At 51.3% G+C, this 19907-nt stretch overlaps 1 protein-coding gene across 1 annotated transcript in view; it reads right to left on the minus strand.

Annotated features, from left to right (window-relative positions):
- The window catches only part of CACNA2D4 (calcium voltage-gated channel auxiliary subunit alpha2delta 4), a 120460-nt gene that overhangs the window by 50905 nt on the left and 49648 nt on the right, over positions 1 to 19907 (minus strand). Inside the window, exons 14-23 of the mRNA XM_063076408.1 lie at positions 18259 to 18336; positions 17438 to 17518; positions 16852 to 16926; positions 13546 to 13632; positions 12926 to 12997; positions 6842 to 6903; positions 5174 to 5241; positions 3096 to 3141; positions 2926 to 3023; positions 1319 to 1412 (exon numbers count right to left, since the gene is read on the minus strand). Coding sequence (XP_062932478.1) covers positions 1319 to 1412; positions 2926 to 3023; positions 3096 to 3141; positions 5174 to 5241; positions 6842 to 6903; positions 12926 to 12997; positions 13546 to 13632; positions 16852 to 16926; positions 17438 to 17518; positions 18259 to 18336 — 761 coding nt within the window. The remainder of the gene's footprint in view (positions 1 to 1318; positions 1413 to 2925; positions 3024 to 3095; positions 3142 to 5173; positions 5242 to 6841; positions 6904 to 12925; positions 12998 to 13545; positions 13633 to 16851; positions 16927 to 17437; positions 17519 to 18258; positions 18337 to 19907) is intronic.

Here is a 19907-nt window from a genome sequence, read left to right on the forward strand (position 1 = left end):
TTCTCAACATTTAAAAACATCTGTGATGAATCTCTGAACTTGGAAAGATGAAGATTGTGCCTTTTCTCTCCAAACCCAGTGATCACCGCTCTGTAGAAGGCAGGACAGGACAGGGGTTAAGTATCTAGACTCTGGAACCAGGCTGCCTGCTTTTGATGCCAGCTCTGCCACTTAGGAGGCACATGCCTTGGGCGAGTGGCTGATCTCACTCTGCTTGGGTTTCCTCATCCGTAAAGCAGGAGTGAAGACGACCTACATCGCAGCATGTTGTGGGGATCGAGTGAGTCAGTACACACTGAGTGCTCGGAACAAGGCCTGGCCCACTGTGTTCTTTTTCTTTCTGTATTTTGGTTTTGTTTAATTTTGTATAAGTCGTATATTTACATGGTTCAAAATTGTACAAAAAGTTATACAGCGAATGACTATTCCTGTTTCAGTTACCTATTTTTCTAACCAGAAGCAACCAATGAGAAGCAGCATTTCCTAAATAGCCTTCCACAGATATTTTACATATATGTAACATATGTACATATGTGTCTTTATATGTATGTAATACATGTACATACACGCTAATACTGTCTCCCCAACTACGTGCAGCAGTCCACATCTTGCTTTTTTTCAATAGGATCGTTGCTATAAAGTGCTGGTGGTGTTTTTATTAGGCTAGCATTAGTGAGTTAACTTGTTAAATGTCTGGAGGAGGTTTGACATCTTCATGATGTTGACTGTTCCTGTTCAGGAGCAAGGAATGGCCCACTGTCATCCTAACCTCGCCAATGACTTACACGGCCCCCCCCCCCCTCAACACTCACTCCCATGAGTGCACACATGCACTCACACGCCATCGTCTTTCTGTCTGCCACTAAGGGAGTGAGGAAATCTAAGGGACTGGGGGACACCAAGGTCAACTTCATGGGCGTCTGACCTTACCTGCTGGAAATGAGGCTCCAAACTATTTGAGCTGCTCTTACCAGGGCACTTTGGCTAAGGGGCTGTCCTGGCTAGAGCCCAACCCAGAGAGAGGGGTTCTTGGCATGGGGCTGTCCTGGGGTGGGGATTCAGACCTGTGCCTCGGGGACCTGTATGTGGTGCTGTCTCAAAGCAGGGAGAAGGCAGCAGCCGTCCCCCGGGTGAGGTGCTCGAGGGCCTGCTTTGCTGGGTGGGGCCGTGTGAAGGTCTTTCTCACCCCCACCCCGGCCCTCCCACCCTTGCTGTCGTCCACCATAGGCGGGAGGGTGGGTGATCTCCTGAGCTGCCAGCAGGTGGTAGGAGGGGCCCTGTCCCCGCGGAGGGAGCCTGGGGGCACCCTGGTACGCACTCAGAGCCGTTGAGAGCCAGCGCCGTCCAGTAGGCTTCCATGGGGGCCGTCACCACCGCGTCAAACAGCACCTCCCGCACCAGCTCCTCGTCACCTGGGCAAGACCGAAGGAGACCTGGCTCCTTGTTTCCCATGAGGATGAACACAGCCCACCTGCTCTTCTGGAGTCCCGGGAACAGGATGTGCCCCATGAATGAGTGTCTGGGACACGTGAATCCACCCTGCGAGCTGGAGGAAGCCCCTGCCCTCTTCAGCCTTCAGCTCTCCAGCCCCCCAAGGACAGGTGTGGACTGAATGGCAGCTCAGACCCTTCCCAGCTCTATCGTTCAGTGACACACAGAGACCCTCAGCGACAGCAGACGTGGGTCTGCCCGCCTGCCTCTCCCATCTCCACTCGCAGCACCCTTGACCATCGGCACACACTGGCCTTTCGCCAGTTCTGTGAATTTGAACTTGCCGAGCTCTTCCTTGCCTCAGAGCCTCCGCACATGCTGTTCCCTTGGCCTGGGTGCTCTGTTCCCCACTCTTTGCATGGGTGACTCTTTTCTCTCTTTTTAAAAAATTTATTTATTTTTATTGAGATAGAATTCACATAACATAAAGCTAACAAATTTAAAGTATATAATTCGGTGGTGTTTAAGTACATTCACAATCTTGTGCAACCACCACCTCTATCTAGTTCCAAACTTTTTGTCACCCCCAAAGACCCCATAAAGCCATCAGGGTGGTTCTTTTTCACCCTTAGCTTAAGCGACTCCTCCTTACAGAGGTGGCGCATTTCTCTCCCGCACAGCAGCCTATTCCTGGCACTCGTCACAATCTGTAACAACTCACACCTACACGTGCATGCTAACCTGTCTGTGGTCTGGTCTCTCCACTAAGTTGTAAGCTCCATGAGAGCAAGGGCCTTGTGGGTGGCCTCTGTGGCTCCTGCACCACCCCAGCCCGGCACACAGTACATGCTCAGTTCAGATGTGTTGACAGCATGAATTAATGAAAAATAAGTGCCTTGTTGGGTCTGCAGAGTCTTCTTGTGGGGGTGACACTTATGTGACGAGATGACCTACTCTTTCTTCTAAAGAGGGGGACAGGGGTATGCTGAGGGTGTGGATCAATAGCACCGCAGTTGCATTACTGCAGGGGACTTAAGGTCAGCCTGCGGAGCAGGGCCTAGGAACACTCACAGGCCACAGGCTTTACAAGGCCGTCTGGCCAAATGTTCTTCTCTGTGCAGGTGGGGGCTTCAGGGTGTGGAGTGTTAGCTGCTTGCCCAGGGAGCACTTTTCGGTGGTGGTAGGGACAGATCTGGCAGGTGGATGCCCTCCACAGTGCTCTCTTCTGAGCCTTAGAAAGATCCTGGTCCCTGACATGGGGATCCATCATGTCACCATAGTTCCAAGAATACATAGACACGAGCTTGGCCCCACAGTAAGGCTGGCTCTGCCCTTTTCTTTGGGAATCTCCCTGTTCTCCCTAAGCCATCCATGTGCTCCAGAGATAGGACTGTGGGGCAGCTTACCTCCCCTTCAGCCCCCACCCCTCCCTGCCAAGTCCCGAGCTGCAGGGTCCCAGGGGAAAGTTCGCCTTGCTGGGCAGCTGGCACTCACACTCCAGGTCCGGGTCGTCCCCTGTCAGGAAGCGGACCACAGCCTCCAGCTGGCTGAGCTTCCGGTGCTCGGGGTCGATATCTGTGACACAGTAGATCCTGGAACCCAGGAGGGTCAGTGTTTCCTCAAAAATCCCACCTTCCCCCTCCCATCCTCTGCTCCCCGCTTACCAGTCACTGGCCAGGCTCAGATCCGGGTGAAGCAAGTCGTGCAGGCCTGAAAGCGGAGCACACGCTCAGGACAACGCTCCCTGCAGGAGGCAGCACCCGCGCGCTTGCACGCGACTGCCCAGAATCACCCCTGTCCGCGCTGCTCCTCTTCCTGACGTGCCTGTTCTCCTTCAGGCCTCGCGTCCACAGCCCACTTTTTCTCTGAGGCGCAGGACAAATCCCACCCAGCCCGCTGAGGCCACCCCTCCCTCCTCCTCCAGCTTTTTTGTCATCCTCCTCCCGGGTTGGGTGTCACTTGGTATGGGCATGTCCTACTGCTTCTGCTCACCAGCAGCACCTTGAAGAGGCCACGTCCTCTCAGTGTCTCCATCAAAAGAGCTAATACTTTGAAGCTGTGATTTTGGCTTCACTGTACCCGACTGAGTGGAGTGGCTGGTCAGAGATGAGCCCTGAGCTGGGCCCTGTCTCTTCTGTGCCCTCTGAAGCCTCTTGCCCAGCACGGAGCCTGCACCAACCATGAGCTCAGCACACGCCATCGGCTGAACGAACAAATGAGCAGATGCCCTACTGGCACCTACTCACGCTCAAACACAAATAGTGCCCAGTCAAGGTTTCGTTACATTGTAGCAGACGGTGATGCCACAGCCCGCAGGGCATCTGCAGAGCCCTGGGAAGTGATACTGGGCTGACGCCGACACAGGCAAACAGCTACAGGTGAGCCCAGTCGCTCCGTGATTCCGGGCCCCTGGACCACTGGTCTGTCTGCCCACAGAAGTGGGTAAAACACAGCACCCTCTGTCCCCTGGAGAATATCCCCTGGGTAGAGGAGGAAAAGTGTGGGAAGGAAGAGGCACGATGATCGCTTGGGGGACGGTGGGGGACTGAGGAGGAGAGTATTCCAACGCCAGGGACATGTGCTGTGGGAGGACAGACACAGGTTCCAGGTGACTGCGCAGCTGGGCACCTAACCTAGTCTGGGTGCAGGGAGAGGGGATCTGCACAGGACAGCTCCCGGAAAAGTGGCGTCTTGGCTGGGACCTGAGAGTGGGCTGCGGAGACCTGGGATGACAGGAGAACATCCCAAGGGAGAGCAAGGCACGCAGGAAGACATGGCAGCTCAGCGCAGGCAGGAACGGAAAGGTGAGAACACCATAGAAGGGCCGTTAGGAGCGACACAGTCAGACTGGGCATTTCTAGAAAGACCCTCTGGCTGAAGTTCAGAGAAAGAAAGAGGCAGGGAGACCAGTTGGAGGCTATTGTGGTTGTCAGGAGAGAGGTGACAGTGACCGGAGGTGGCAGAAGGATGGAGTGATGAGATGCTGTCGAGGGCTGGTAAAGGGAATGGACAGCAGAACTGTGACCACATCTTCCAGGGACTTCCAGGGATAATCCTGAGCCCTGGATGCGGGTTTTGTTCTTTTGGGTGCTTGGGCAGCTCTGAGTCAAGGGCAGGTTGGGATGGGGGGCTGTTCTCTCAGGTTCACCTCCCAGCAGCTCCCTGGTATGGGTTGAATTGTGTCCCCCCCAAAAATATGTTGAAATCCTGACCCCTGGAACCTGAGAATGTGCACTTCTTTGGAAATAGGGTCTTGGCAGATGTAATTAAGTTGAGGTCATTAGGGTGGGCTCCGGTTTGACATGATCGGAGTCCTCATAGGAAGGAGCAACCGAGCCGCGGTCAGAGGTGCCCGAGGGGAGGAGGCCATGTGACCGTGGGGACAGGGCTGAAGGCTGCGGTCCGGGAGCCGCTGGGCCCCAGGAGCTGGCAGAGGCCCGGGGAGACTGTCCGGCCGGGCCCCGTGGGCGCAAGGCCTGGCGAACCCGACACGACCTTCCAGCCTGAGCTGCGACAGAAGCGTGTGCTGCTGCCAGCCGCCGGGTGTGAGGTGGCCGTGACGGCGGCCGTCCCCCGCAGTCTTCCACGGGTCACGTCCCGTCCCGCCGTGCTCAGAGCGGCCCTGGGGCTCCCGGCAGCCCTGGCAGCAGGACCACAGAGGCTGCCCTCGGCTGGCCCGCCCGCCACCCCGGGAGAGTCCATTCCCCGCTGAACCGTCCACCACAACTTGTCGCCCACCCACCTTCTTCCACGGACGTGTTCCCCAGGAGGATGTACTCTCCGTGGCCCCGGGAAAGCACCACTCCCAGGCTGCGGGGAGAGAAGAGAGGGCGCAGGCTTGTCAACAGCCATGGCAGGCCCAGCTCCGGGCCGCCTCCTGCCCCCACCAGCTGCACGGGTGGCAGCCTCTCGCACCCACGACAAGCCAGGCCAGGCCCCTCTCTGCCCCTGGCTTCACAGGTGGTCCCTCTAGAACTGCCCAGCAGCCTTTCTTCCTGAGAAGGACTCTGGGAATTCTGTAGACCAAGAGCCCTCTCAGCTCCCACTTCAACCCAGGCATGTCTTGACCCTCCCAGGGACCCCCCGAGATGGAGAAAGGTCTCGATGTCTCACGGGCTGTTCCACCAACAGGAGATTCCTCTCCCCACCAGGGAATCCTACTGTGCCTTCCTCTCCTGCTAGAACCTTGGCTGAACACTGAGTCCCCTAGGAAGCTCTAAGAGACACTAGTGACTGGGCATCACCCCCAGAAATTCTGGTTAGATTGGCTTGGATGAGGCGCAGGCATGGGCAACTTGCAAATTTCCTCGGGTCCTCTCGTGAGCAGCTGGGGCTGGGAACCAGGGCTTTATTGAGAAGTGCGGTAATTCGGAGGTGCGGGCCACGTGGTCCTGAACTGTACAGTGCCCAGACACAAACGTGCACTCTGGAGGTGGGAGCGGCCCCTTCCTCGCCTCCTCTCCCTAATCGGTCTTCTTCCTTCCCCTCCTTTCATTCAACAATGCTGACTGGCTCCGAAAGTCGCTCTGTGATAGCGACCAAGGCTGGACCCCATCTGATCCAGACCAGCTTTGCCCTGATCTGGAGTTTGTGCACTAGTCTCAACTCTGCCCCAGATTTCACCTCCTGACAACACAAGGCCACCTTCCTTCATTTTAATGCTTAAATCTCCACCCCAAGAGAACATGGGTTACACGCAACACACACGCTGCCACCCTGCACTTGCACACTCACCCCGCTTGCACACACACAGGGATAACCCAGCCCTCCTTGGGCAGCATAAGTTCCTGGAGCTGGATCCTTAAAGGCTGTGACCCCACCTGCTCCGGAGCTTGGTTCATTTCAGGTCATGAGACCAACCTCGCTCCTGGCTTGCACTACCCCCAAATAAAAACTGCTTTCTGTAGAACACACAAACAGCTGTCTTCTGTGTTTCCACTGGCATACACGATAGACACCAACCCTGCAGGTGTTTACTGGTGACAACAGTGAGAACCTGAGAGGTCCTCAAATTCAATCCTCTCGTCTTGCGAGAAGGCGCCCCTTTCAGCTGTTAAGTGCGTGTGTGCTCTAATCTTCACAGCACTGCCGGAAGCAACTGCTACCACCCCCACTTCACAGACGGGGAATCGAAGGCTCACAGAGGTTAAGTAACTTGACTCCGGATACTCAGCCTATAAGGGGTGGAGTTAGCACCTAAACCCAGGGGGTTTGGCTCCAGAACTGCCCACTAGGCTACACTGGCAAAGCAGGTCTAGACCTCAAGTTTTGAGTGTTGACCTGGATCTACACCACAAAATTGCCTACAAATATGAGTAAATCCATCCCCCAAACATGAAAGTTCTACCCTGAGTTGCTGGAATTCATGTTCCACCCTCCTTTCCCCCTCAAATAAAGCATGGGTCCTCACCTGAAGGGTGTGTCGCTGATGTCCGTGAAGAAGTAGTCATTGGTCAGGAAAAGAACTCGCTTCTGAAAGAGAGGACAAAGAAGGCGCCTGCCGGAGAGGACAGAGGCCGCCGCGCCGCCTGCCTCCTCTCCCGCTGCCCTGGAGGTTTCATACCCTCTGCACACACCTCTTCCCTGACCACCAGCAACTGGCCTCATCTGACTGACACCCACAGGCAGAACCATCTCAGGGTCCAGCAAACTGCACCCTTTGGGGGGTTCCTGGATTAAAGGCCCCAAGTGGACCTGCGCTGTCCATCACAGAATCCCCCAGCCTCGTGTGGCTACTGCCCACTTGAAATGTGTGGCTGAGAAACTGAATTTTCAAATTTGAGTAAAGATAAATTTAAATTTACACAGCCACTGTGGCTAGTGGCTGCCATGTTGGGCAGTGCAAGTATAGACGGTGACTCTAGGTTCCTGTGGGATCAGAGAGGAGGCTGCCAGTTGGTGCTAAAAGCTTCAGGAGCTCATCTGTATACAGTCCACGTAGAAGTGCCTCCCTCGAGTACAGCCAAGGGACAATGGGGACATCATTCCCCCTCCACGGTAACCCCTCCTGGGCCACATCGCCCTTTTGCAACTTCTTTTTCCTTTCAAATCTGCCACATTTTAGGATTTGGTACGATTTGTATAAATTAGGCATCAGGTAGTAGATCGTGGCCAGGACCCAGCTCGGCTGCTTACGATGTGCTCTTGGTAAGTGCCTTCTCTGAGCACCAGTGCTCTCGTTTGTGAGTCAGGGGTAACAGTAAGGTGTCCTGCACAGGTTGCTGTGAGGCTGTGTTCTGGGCTCCAAAGTTTGTGGATTGTCCTGTCTGTTGACACAAGTTTATGCCCCTGGGAAAGCCACACTTTGTGGTTGGCTCAGGACCTGTTCTCATTCCCTCACTTCTTTCCAACTTTTCCTCTTTCCTTTTGGAAACTGAAGTGAGATGTTGGAAGGGACCCAGGCAGAGGCATGGCATGAAAGCGTTGCTTGCTACAGGAAGCCGGCGTCAGAGGCAGCCAGAGGGCGCTGTTCTCTAGCACTGACTCCACTCCGGAGATCCTCCCGGCTCTTCTGCTTCAGCCACACCCGCTCCCGGACCCTCCATCACAGCAGTTACACGGATGTCTTGGGAGGTGTCTGGGGGGCCTTGGGAGCGAGCCAGGGCTGTGGTGGGCTCAGGAGCCCTCTGCTCCAACGTGGGGAGGCTGGCTTTAGTGTAAGAACTGGAGATCATCTTTGTTTTCTTCCTTAAAAAAAATTTTTTTTTAAATGGAAGAAAAAGGTGAAATGCACAGATCCTAAGCGTATCATTCAATTAGTTTTGATAAATGTGCACAGCCATGTAACTACCTGTCCAGTCAAGACATGAAGGTCCGCGTCCTCTACGATCTCTTGCCTGCCCCTTCTGGTCAGTCCCCCCCACACTCCACAGGCGAGCTCTGTTTGGAATTCTACTGCCATAGATTGGTTTTGCTTGTTCTTACAGCATGTATTCTTTTGCATCTGCCTTCTTTTGTTCAACCCAGTGTTTTCAAGACCCATCTGTGTTGTGTGTCCCAGCAGTCCGTTCTTTTTGCTGCTGAGTGGTGTTCCAGTGTATGCACGGCCTGCAGTTCGCTTCTCTGTTCACCTAGCAATGGATGCTCGGGCTGCTTCCGCTGCCATAACCATTCTGGAATGAGTCTTCCTATGGACACATGTTTTCATTTCTCTTGGTAAATACCTAGGAATGGAATTGCTGGGTCATATGTAAAAAACTGCCAAACAATTTCCCAAAGTTGTTTTAACATTTTATACTCCCATTAGCAATGTATGAGAGTTTCAATTTCTCCCCATCCTTGCCAGCATTTGGTGTTATTAGTCTTTTAAATTTTAGCCATTGTGGAGGGTGTGAAATGGAAGCTTGTTGTAGTTTCAATTTGCATTTCCCTGGTGACTAGTAATGCTGAGCGTCTTCTCACGCTTCTTGGCCATGTGCACATCTTCCTTTATGGAACGTCTGTTCGAGTACTTGACCATTTTTTATCGGTTTGTCAGTCTTATTATTGCTTTGTAGGAGTCCCTTATGTGTTTTTGGATACAGTTTGTCCCTGCTTTTTCATTTTCTTACTGGTGCCTTTTGATGAGCAGAACTTTTTATTTTGATGAAGTCCAGTTAGTGAAATGATATTTTATGTTTAGTGCTCTTTGTGTTTTTGTCTAAGAAATCTTTGCATATCCTCAGGTTGAGAAGATTTTTCCCTGTGTTTTCTTGTAAAATTAATTTTTGTGTGTGGTGTGAGATATTGCTCAATTTTCCCCATACATTTATTCCATTTGTTGAAAAGACTTTCTCTTCTCCACTTATTTGCTGAGGTGTCTTTACTGAAAATCAATTGGCAATATATGTGTAGGGCTGTTTCTTGATTCTCTATTCAGTTCCATGGATCCATTGTCTATTCTTTTGTCAATACCAACCCTCATGGTTAGTGCAGCTTTACAGTAAGCTTTGAAGTCAGGTAGTGTGAATTGTACAAATGTGATCATCTATTTCAAAATAGTTTGAGCTATTCTAGGTCCTTTGCTTTTTCATACAAATTTTAGAATCACTTTGCTTCTAGAAGTCTTTTCAAATTTTGCTTGAGACTGTGTTGAATCTATAGATGAATTTAGGAGAATGGAAATTTTAGCAATGTTGATCTTATAACTCATAAACATGGTCATATCTTTCTACTTATTGAAATTTTTTTCTTTGATGTTCTTCCAGCAATGTTTTGTAGTTTTCAGTGTTGAGGTTGTGTATACCTTTGTTAGATTTATTCCTAAGTATTTTATGTGATTTGATGCTATTGTAATTGGAACTTAATTTCATTTTCTAATTGTTTGCTGCTATATGTAAAAGTAAAATTGATTTTTATAATATTGACCTTGTATTCTGTGAGCTTGCTAAATTTACCTGTTAGTTCTAGCACTAGGGAGGGAGATGTCTCTGAATCCTGCTAACAGAAAGAGAGAGCGGGAGAGGTTTGGAAGATGAGACAGGAAGTAAAGAGGACCAGAACAATCTGCTCCTTTAATAGACTGCCTCCCTTTGCTGGACAAAAAAAAAAAAAAAAAGCACGTGTGTGTGTGGGGGGGGGGGGGGAGAGAGAGAGAGAGACAGAAAGGGAGAGGACTCAAAGTCTCTGGAGGAACACAAGGCACAGCTGCCCTAATGGCCTGTGCCAGCTGCAGGCATGCGTGTGTGTGTGCACGTGTGTGCGCGTGTGCATGAGTGTGCATGTGTGTGTGTGTACATGCATGCACCCAAGTCAGCAGGTTAATCTGGAAGAATCCAAAGGCCAGGAAAGAACACTGTCTCTCTCCCTTCCCGACAGCTGATTATTTACTCTAAATGTTCACACAACATGAAAGTGATAAGAGGGGTCTTGGGCTACATGTTCCAGGAGACTCTGCTTTTCTGATTTGTCCCTTTAGACATGTGTCCAAGGATACCTGACCAGGGTGCTGCTGCTGGGTTAGAAATGAGGACACCTGTGATTGGTTTGCATATGGGGGCAAAAAGCCTGCTTTCAAGGTGGCAGATCGGAGGCCGTCAGGCCAAAGCTGACTCTTAGAAGTTTGATTGGCCCAGACTGTGTTGTTAATGTTTTTGGAATTAGGTGTGCACATTCTGAGCATGGATTTTCGGCTGTCTCCTGCAGATGGCTGTGTGCTCTCCAGCTTGCCAGTGTTCCCAGCACCCCCCACTGAGGCCTGCTGGCTTCTCTCATTCCTATTTCCTAATGTGACATATTTGGCCCCACAGGTTTTTGAGTTTGTGAGTCCTGCTCTAAATCATGCTGTGGCTGCTGCTACTGTCCTTGATAATGTCACCACAGCTGCCTGTCTGGAGTTCAGGGGATAGGGAGAAAGGTCTGGATCAGTCTGTGGGAAATAAGGACGCCCGTAAAATCCCCTGGAGAACACAACACAATAGCCGGGAGGTTGGCTTGGATGATTATAATGGTTGTTACCACAATGCTGTAGGAAAGCTCTCCCTGGTCTAGACCAGGGCCTGGACCTGAAGATTGTTTCTTCTGAGGAACGAGCTGGTAGGTTGAGACACACTTTGGACCTAGAGAGGGCTGGGGCAGACGGGCAGGCAGGAAAACAATGGGACTGTCTGCTGACTCTGTTCAAGAGTCACGTGGGGGAGACAGGAGTTGGTGGGGAAAGAAATGTTGCCACATTGAGGAAGAGCAGCATCACGACAGATCAGCGTGGTGACAAGCTGGATCCTGCCCCAGCGGCTTTACGCCAGCAGATGCCCCATGCCGTGTAAGCACAGGAGCTTCTGGGGCTGACAGTATAGAGATGAAGGATTAAGGAGCTGAGTTATGATATAATGGGGTGGAGGGAGAGGTGAAGGCAGTGAACTTTAAAGATGGAATAGAAATGCTATTCTAAAGAGACCTTTAGAAAGTCTCTAGGGCTGGAGAGTTGGGAATTGACGGCCAGTTCTACAGACAGGCCTTACGCAGCAGTGGTTAAGAGTGCGTGTCTACAACCAGATACATGCGCGCTCTGCAATTTACCCCCTGGGTGACCCTGGCAAGTTTTTAGCTTCTCTGAGTTTCTGCATCTGTAAAATGGGGAGAGCACAGCACCTCCTCATAGGGCTGTGACTGTCAAATGAGTGACTAACTGTAGAGTGCTCAGTCCAGTTTCTAATCGTCTTAGCAGACTGCGGCAGCAGTGAGACATAAACACCTACGTGGTATGAGACGTCCATCATGGTCACCACCGTTGCCCTACTTCTTTACGCTGAAGCACCCGTATTCAGGAAGCCTTTGTTAAACTGGAAATATGTAACCCAGGTGGTTTATGAGCAGCAATGAACTGATTTTGAAGGGACGGGCAGAGGCTTCAGGAGAAGTCCACACTGCTGGGTCTGGTTGGGTCTTGACTTGGTGGCTTTCAGAAGTGTGAGGGCAGCACGAGGACACTGGGCACTGGGAGAGATGAGGGGAGACAGCTGCACCAATGCACAGGGTGGTTTGAATTGGATGTGTTATAATCATACTGTCTGTAAGTTGCCATGTGACACATGCATATTAAACTGTTTACTATATGTTGAATGCTCTGGCAGGGCTGGACGTTGGTGAGAGTTCCCTTGTGCATGTGAGCAGAGTCTGGTTGGGATAAGGAGTCTGGCTGGGCGCATGGAAGAAACCTCTAAGTTTCTGGAGCAGGAGAAGAAGCATCTGACACTGCTGGCCTGACATCACTGATATTGCCCAGGCTGCCTAAAGGAGGCCCAGAGCTTATGAAAAGCCAGGCAGATGCCACAGAAATGAGATACTGGTTCCAGTGAAAATCAGTCCATGGTCTAAAAGAGATGCAATACATTGTCTTTCCTCCCAGTGCTTTCTTGTTTGGCTTTCAGAGAGGTCTGTGTTTGTGGAAGAACTTGGGTCTAATTGTTGTAGACAGATGCCTGTGTTCTTTTAGCTGAGACAGATGGGCAACAGAAGGAGGAGGTGGGGGTGGCTGTAAGGGAGGAGGTGACATTTGTAAATATGTCAGGGGACCATGCAAATTCAGTAGATGCATTGGAACCTTTTATGTGAGAAGATGAAACGGTCTTTTATAAATGACGTGCAGGTCTGCAAAGATAGTAATGGTACCAGTGAGGGTACTGATTCTTGATTACATGTGGCTGCAGTGGATGAAAATCAGCTTTAGAGAAGAGCAAATATTTTCATCCTCTTCCCATATAACTAACATGTGTTACAGGAGCTGCTAACAATTTGCAAAATTGTCACTTTTCCCCTTTCCATTATAAATAACAAAAGGGCAAAACAGCAGGCAGCATAAGGAGGAAAGAAGTGGTGAACAACCCAGGCTGACCCACCGTCTAGCTCAGTGGTCTCCAAAGAACCAAGCACCTCGTGAGCAGTAGCGTGACTCCTCAGCCGAAGTTTCTCTGGGGCTGATGCTAAGTTCAAGTCCCTTGTCACCACCCAAACCTCAACTAACTGCGATGCTGCCTTCATAGCACCACGGCCAGGCTCTTTCTGTCCAGCTCCTTACCCCTTTGTCCAGTGGAGCCTTCACATCCATAGAGAGAGAACCTGTTTCCCCATTGATCATGGCTGTCCTCAGCTTCAGGAGGAAAGAAAATGGAGTTAGCTCCTTGGCTCACACTGGAGGGTGGGAGGCATTGAGTTTTACTGACCAGACTAGAGGTGGCCACTAGGAACAGTTTTGGTTCCTCCCTTTTCCCTTGAGCAGAATACCAGGAGGGAAGATAGACCTGATTCTAGGTTCCATTCAGCTTATAATTCTGGGCATTCACCAAGATAATGCTGCAAAGTGGACTGATGCATAGGGTATATAGTGTCACATCGCTGAGACATAGTCTCCTCTAGGACAAGACAATGGAACCAAAAGCCAGGCTAAAACAACTAAATCTCAAACTCTGTAGCTTGTAGACATAGTTTCGTTCAGCCTCAATAGTCCTTGTGACTCAGGGAGATAATGTTACATTTGTGTAGTTGTTAAAAGAACTGCCATTAGAGGCATTGCTTCTGGCTGGGACTGGACTGCTCTGTCTGAGGAACAGTGACCTCACAGCTTCCAGCCACGCAGCTGACCCACCCAGCCAGCTACAGAGCTCATCTGATGCCTCCGTCCCTACTTTCCCCACTCACGACTTCAGCGTGGTCCTCCCACTCCACTTCAGAGAGATCCACACTGTTGTAGTTGGGCTTGGGCTTCAGCTGCTTCCCCTCTCTGTACTGGAGTAGGGAGGGAGGAAGAAAGACGAGGCTAGCATACGGTCCTGCTCGAACTTCCCTCTTCTAGAAAGCCTTTCGGGTCTATCTTAAAGTCAAAGAATCTTAGTGATTCCTTAGGGATATCTGGGCAAACCTTCCACCCACTGCAGAGTTTCCCTTGCCAACACTGGTGACAGATGGTCTCCCAGCCTCTGAGTGAGTATTTCCCATGACAAGGAGCTCCCTACTTTGTGAGTCAGCATATCACAGTTTTGGACAACTCTAAATGTTAGAAAGTTCTTTCCCATACAGAGCTGAAATCTGTCTCCACGTAACCTCTACCATCGATCTTAACTCTTTCCTGGAGCTACACAGACTGTGCTGTACCTGACAGCCCCTGAGATTTTCACAGGGATTTGTCACTCCTAAGACTTCATTTCTCCAAGCTATACCTTCCGAGTTTGCAGATACCTCAACTCCCTCTGCATGTGCTCTCCTTTGTCAATGTCACTCCCAAAATGGAGTTCCCAGGACAAAAATCAAATATTCCAGAGGGAAGGACCAGTGCGGTATGGGCTGTGATCTGTGACTCAAGGCACCCTGCAGCTGTGGTGCTGCCTGGGACCCTGCTGGGCTTCCCGGACAGCTGCACTGCCCAGCAGCTCAGATGGAGACTTCGGCCAGCCAGTGAGGTCCCCTGGTCTTCCTCACGTGATACACCGTTAAATTACATCTTCACGCATGTATGCTTGGGCAGGGAGTATTTTGCAGGGCTTTCCATGAATCCCTGATATATTTCGTCTTGTTTGTTTCAGCCCATTGTTTTAGAAGAATACTTTCTGAATACTAATTTTCTCACTTAATGTATTAGCCATCCCTTCAGACTCTGGCATCTGCCTTCTGTATTTTCATCTTGTTGATAGAAATTGTGAACAGGACACAGATAAGGACAGATGTGGTGCTTAATAAAGACCTCCCCCAACTTGATACAGAGCCATTAATCAACACTCTGAGTGCTGTTATTATTTTCCGGCCCTGTCTTCTCTCACTCTCTCTTTCTCTCTCTTCGATGACAAGACAGATATCATTATCTGTTAGGTCTGCAGCACTTCCCAGATTTAGTAACCCCATGAAAAAAGGAAAGAGAATAGTTTATCATCAAGGTAAATTAAGAATTAAGCAGAGCGTCTGCTTTTAGCAGGATGAGGCCCCCAGCAGATGCTTGAATGGCGAAGTCCCCATCACCACACCTTCTGCTTCTGCCAGTTGTGTGTGTGTGTGAGCGCGTGCGTGTGTGTGTGAGTGCATGTGTGTGTGTGAGTGCGCGTGTGTGTGAGTGCGTGTGTGTGTGAGCGTGTGCATGTGTGTGAGCGTGTATGTGTGTGAGTGCGCGTGTGTGTGAGTGCATGTGTGTGTGTGTGAGTGCGTGTGTGTGTGAGTGCGTGTGCGTGTAAGCGCGTGCGTGTGTGTGAGCGTGTGCGCGTGTGTGTGAGTGCGTGTGTGTGAGCGCGTGCGTGTGTGTTTCAGAAAAGCATCACCTTTACCTCTTGCCTGTCTGGGGGTCGGTGGTGCAGCTGCCACCACAATCTCCCCCGTTCGTTGTTCTTCCCCCCTCACCCGTGCCTGGATGAGGCCCCCATTCTTGGCCTTCTGGTGTCCATATGCATCAGAAAGCTCTGTCCTGCTGTACTTTACACAGGATCTGTTTCTCTGAGTATGGTGCAACATCCCATTGCCATTTCCTAAATCCTGATGACACCTGAAAGATCATCTTTAGCTCCTCATATTAAAACCATAACTCTGTTTTATTAATTACTCCTACTCAGGGCACTGACATAGAAAGATTTCAGGCCAAATATATGGCTCTTGACTTTCTTTTAATTTATGACTAGGCATATCCTCTATTATTTTTCTTTTTTTAACTTATCTATTGTTTTCCTGATAGTGCTTTCTTTAGAGATCTTATTACATTAGTTTTACTATATCTTTTGAGTCCTGTGTGGTACTATTCTTTAATTATTTCATTTGTGTAAGTCTCATCTCCTTAATTAGACTATAATCTTTTGTTGATAACGTTCTTCACAGCATTATAAGGTTAGGCACACAGTAGGTCCACAATATGAACTGACTGATCTAGATGGTGACAGGTGGGTTTCTGATCAGCGCTCTTTAATCCTACAAGTCAGCTCCAGGATCAACATATTTATTACTTTCTAGTGAGTCCCTTTGCTGGCATGGGGCTGGCCCCCACAGAACCCACTGGTACAAGACAGTGACACATTATGGATTCAGATGCTTGCCCAGCAGAGTTGAGTTGGGAAGACAGCTGGACAGAGTGGTCTCCAGTGTGCCCTGATCTCTCCCTGCTCGTTGGCCTTACATAGCTCAATCAGTTCCCTTGTGGATACTCAGTACCTCCTTGAGCCAAATGGAATGGAAGGTGGCTTACGCCAAGCTCTCCAAGTGATACCTGGGCAGGTGAGCCCCTGGTGAGTTCTTGGGAAGGTGTTCTGCTGTCCCCTGTCCTCAGCTGCTGTCCTCCGTGCAATGGAAGACTGGCAGAGGGGAAAGGGCCTCGATTCCTCTAGGACTTTAACTCCCTGCTCCCCCAACAATCATACTGAGAGTGTGGCCATTATGCCAGGGACAGCGTCAAGTACCAGCTAGAACCCTGGATGCAGAGTTTTCAGATAAAATGGTGCAACCTTCTTTCTCAGCCATCTGTCGCTCAGGTGAACTTGTGTGAAAATATCTGAGTCCCTGAAGTAGAGGCGGGGGGCAGGAGAACCCAGGAGGACACCCTAAGATCGACTCCAGGAGCCTCAGCGCCCCCCGCCCCTTTCATTGTTAACTCAGGGCCCGCACTGCCTGCACCTGCCATGGCCCTAGTGTCCTGCTCATACAGGTGTCTGGCTCCGAGAGGAGAGGGCGTGTGGAGCTGCTGAGGTGGTGACAGACATAAGCGAACGTCCTACAGGGCTCATCAGCCTCAAAATCGCTCGTTTCTCTAGGTGTGCTCTGGTCTGCCCATCAGTCGTTTCACATATTGCTGCCTCGTCTCTTCCGCCAGGTTACAAACAATTTGAAAACAGGAACCACGACCGAAATACATCTTTTTCTCATATGACCCACTGGGTTCCTAAATGGAGCCCAGTGTGTGCTCACTGTTTTAAATGTCTTTGTGAACTGCCCCAAATCCCATGTAGTAAGGATCCCAAAGCAAATAAGATCTGCACCTACCAAGGGTCGGAGGTCCGGGTGTGAGAGGATGTAGCCATTGTTAGTGTTCAAAAAGGCATATCCGTGCACTCCGAGCTGCCAAAGTCAGGGAATGAGGGGCATCAGACCTGGGGTTTATGTGGGACGACTGGAGTTGGGAAGGGGTTTAGGGCCACAGATGACTGGAGTTGGGAAGGGGGTTAGGGCCACAGTGAGTTTTTCCAACAGGAAAATAACTGGGTCAGTACCTTGCTTCTGTCTACTGATTTTGAAGTCTTTTCCAAATTCTCCTGTTTATAACAACCATAATTACCTGACCTCTTTCCCACCACATGTTCTAAGGACTTTGATGATGTAATCTTGTTCTCAAAACAGGACTGTGTGGCATGGAGGAGCAGATTGAGAAACAGAGGCAGGCAAAGAACTTGCCAAAGGCCACACAGCCAGTCACAGCTAGTGGTGGCAAAGGACCCCATGTTCAGCACCCCCACTTCTCTGGGGGCCCAAGCGAAGGGCTCACCCCGGCTCTAGGCTTGGCTGCCACTGCCTGGGAGTGCTCCTGGGGTGCCTGTGACCGCCCCCCACCCAGGGACCTGACCAGGCTCACCTTGTACCGGGGTGCCAGCTTCATCAGCTCTCTCAGGGCCACATCAGAGCCCACCACACCCAGGAGAATGCCATGGGATCGCTGGAAGGAAAAACACTAGGGTCAGGGGGACAGCTCCCCTGTGCACAAGTCCAGACTGGACCCTAGGCCTTTCCAGAGCCCAGAAGGGGAGGCCGTGTAGGCTTTAAGGGGTCCTTCCTCTGCAGTTAGAGTTAAGGCTGAGCTCCCCAGAATAAAAATCTAGAACCTATCAGAAGGGGCACCAGGAGCAATCTCAGTTGCTGAGAAGATTAATGCCCAGTATTAATATTTAAGCTGTAGTATTTAAATGAAATACAAAGTTGAATGAAATATTAATCTTCATAGCATAGGCTGAAATATTGGGATCCTAGGGACCATAACTTACAGGTGCTCTGAACACACATGGCCTTTAAGGAAACAGATGGAGGATGGAAAGCTCTAGAAACTCCCTCCCAGAGGCCTTTACAAACCAGTTACAGTCTGCTCAACCTGGTAGGTTAAGTGTGGCCTTGCTGGCAGGCTGGCAGGCAACCCTTCTAGCCTTATACCTCCAAGGCAGGGGTCCCAAGAGCAGAGCAGGGGATCTACCCTCACCAGCCGAGCAGAATTGCTGGGCGAGCTTTGGAAAAATATGGACCCCAACCCTACCCCCAGTCGAGATTCTGATGTAGCAAGTCTGGATGGGGCCTGGGAATCTGCATCCGAGCCCTCCTAAGGTGGCTCTGCTGCTCAGCCAGGTCAAGAGCCACTGGTCTAAAGCCACCAGCCAGTGACCCCAAGATCTGGGAGTGGCCACTCACCGTCTCATTCTTTTTGCTGAAGACTGGCATGGCCACGGTAGTGAGGAGCATCAGGCTCTGTGCCTGCGAGGTGGGGAGCTGTCAGGAGGAAAGAGCAGAGGCCGGGGGTGAGGCTGCTTCTCTGCAAAGGGCGAGCTGGCAGCAATGCTGGGGAGAGGTGGGCTGGAGGGAAGGAGCAGGCCCATGGCATGCAGCAAAGCTCTGAGCCACAGCCCAGCATGCTCACAAGGCTCTCTGAGCTTGTCCAGGCCCAGGGGGAGCATAAACCAGGAACAGGCTCATGCAGCGGCTGCCTGGAGACAAAGTGGCACTGCCCACCAAGAGCTTTCCCAGAAACCTCTGATATGGACCTGCAGTTGCCACAAACTATAGCCCAGACAAGGTAAGAGGGAGAAGGACATTGACCCAGAGCTACCTGCAAATACAAGCACATGTGTGAGGAACCACGGCCAAGGGCCACCTGCCTCGGGGCACCCCTAACACACGTGGGACAGGCCTACCACCTCTGCTCCACTTGGATCACTGGGCAGAGTGGCTCCCAGCCCTGGGGTGCTCTGCTGCCCGACTGTCTGATCTCGCTGTATGGGCTCTTCGGCTGCCTCGGACGGGGCTCTGCATGTGTGGCCCGTGCTACAACACAGACGTTCCCAGAAATGTGTGCACACACGTGCTTCCTATGTCCGATCTGCATTTAGAGCAACTAAAGGAGGTCAAAGAACTTTTTAACCATCCAGTCTCGTCCCCTTCCCTCACCTGATTTCTCAAGCTAGAGTTTGGAAGTAAGGTTTTCCAAAAGTGGACCATGATGACATCTGATGTTTTTGAGCGCAGACACGTCTCTACGGCCTGATGAAGACTTTCGAGTCTCCTCCCTGAGTTACGAGTTTCAGGAGCCAGAGCATGCTCAGCTCCCGCCGCCGCAGCCAGCTTCTCCAGGGAAGTGGCTCCCGGGTCTCGGCAGGCCCCTCCCTCCCACTGTCCTTCAGGAATCCTCTCACACTCTGGTGGGTCTCAGTGCAGCACACGCTGTCCCTGCACTCTGGTCTCTGTACGTCAGTGCAGGGTGGGACACCTGCCTTGGACTCAGGGGACGGGCCTCCTCAATGCAGAGGTTCCAGAAGTGGGTCTTGGTGGTCTACAGGGACTGATAAGTCAGAGACAAGGAGAAGGAAGGAGGAAGACGGAGGAGATGGAGGGACTGGGGGGTTTCTAATTGCGGGGACAGGTGACATTTTTAAAGTGAAGATGTAACTGTGATCTCATTTGTGGGCATGGAGGGAAGGAGAGACCCTGGAAGGTCAGGTGGTCCGTGAAATGTCCGAGGATGACCCAGCATAACCTGTCTGAAATCACTTTTATAGTGTTGGAGGGAAGCAAGTTGCCTCTACCCACCTCCACCCTCCTTCCCAGACACACACGCAAACACCCCAGGCTACCATTAGCAGGCGTGGCCATCCCTGTGGGGGCCCAGGCTCCTCCCAAGGACCTCAGGGTTCTGGAGGCCTTCCCGTTGCCAGCACCCTTGGCATGAGCACAACCCATGCACGAGGGGAGCACAGACAGAGCACACTGCAGAGGTGTTCCTCATGCGCCAGCTTCTGCAGGGCACAGAGGCGAGGACGGGGATGCAGGAAGGACGGGAGACAGCG

This window comes from Cynocephalus volans, chromosome 1 (genome assembly GCF_027409185.1).
Source record: "Cynocephalus volans isolate mCynVol1 chromosome 1, mCynVol1.pri, whole genome shotgun sequence".
NCBI classification, from domain to species: Eukaryota; Metazoa; Chordata; class Mammalia; order Dermoptera; family Cynocephalidae; genus Cynocephalus; species Cynocephalus volans.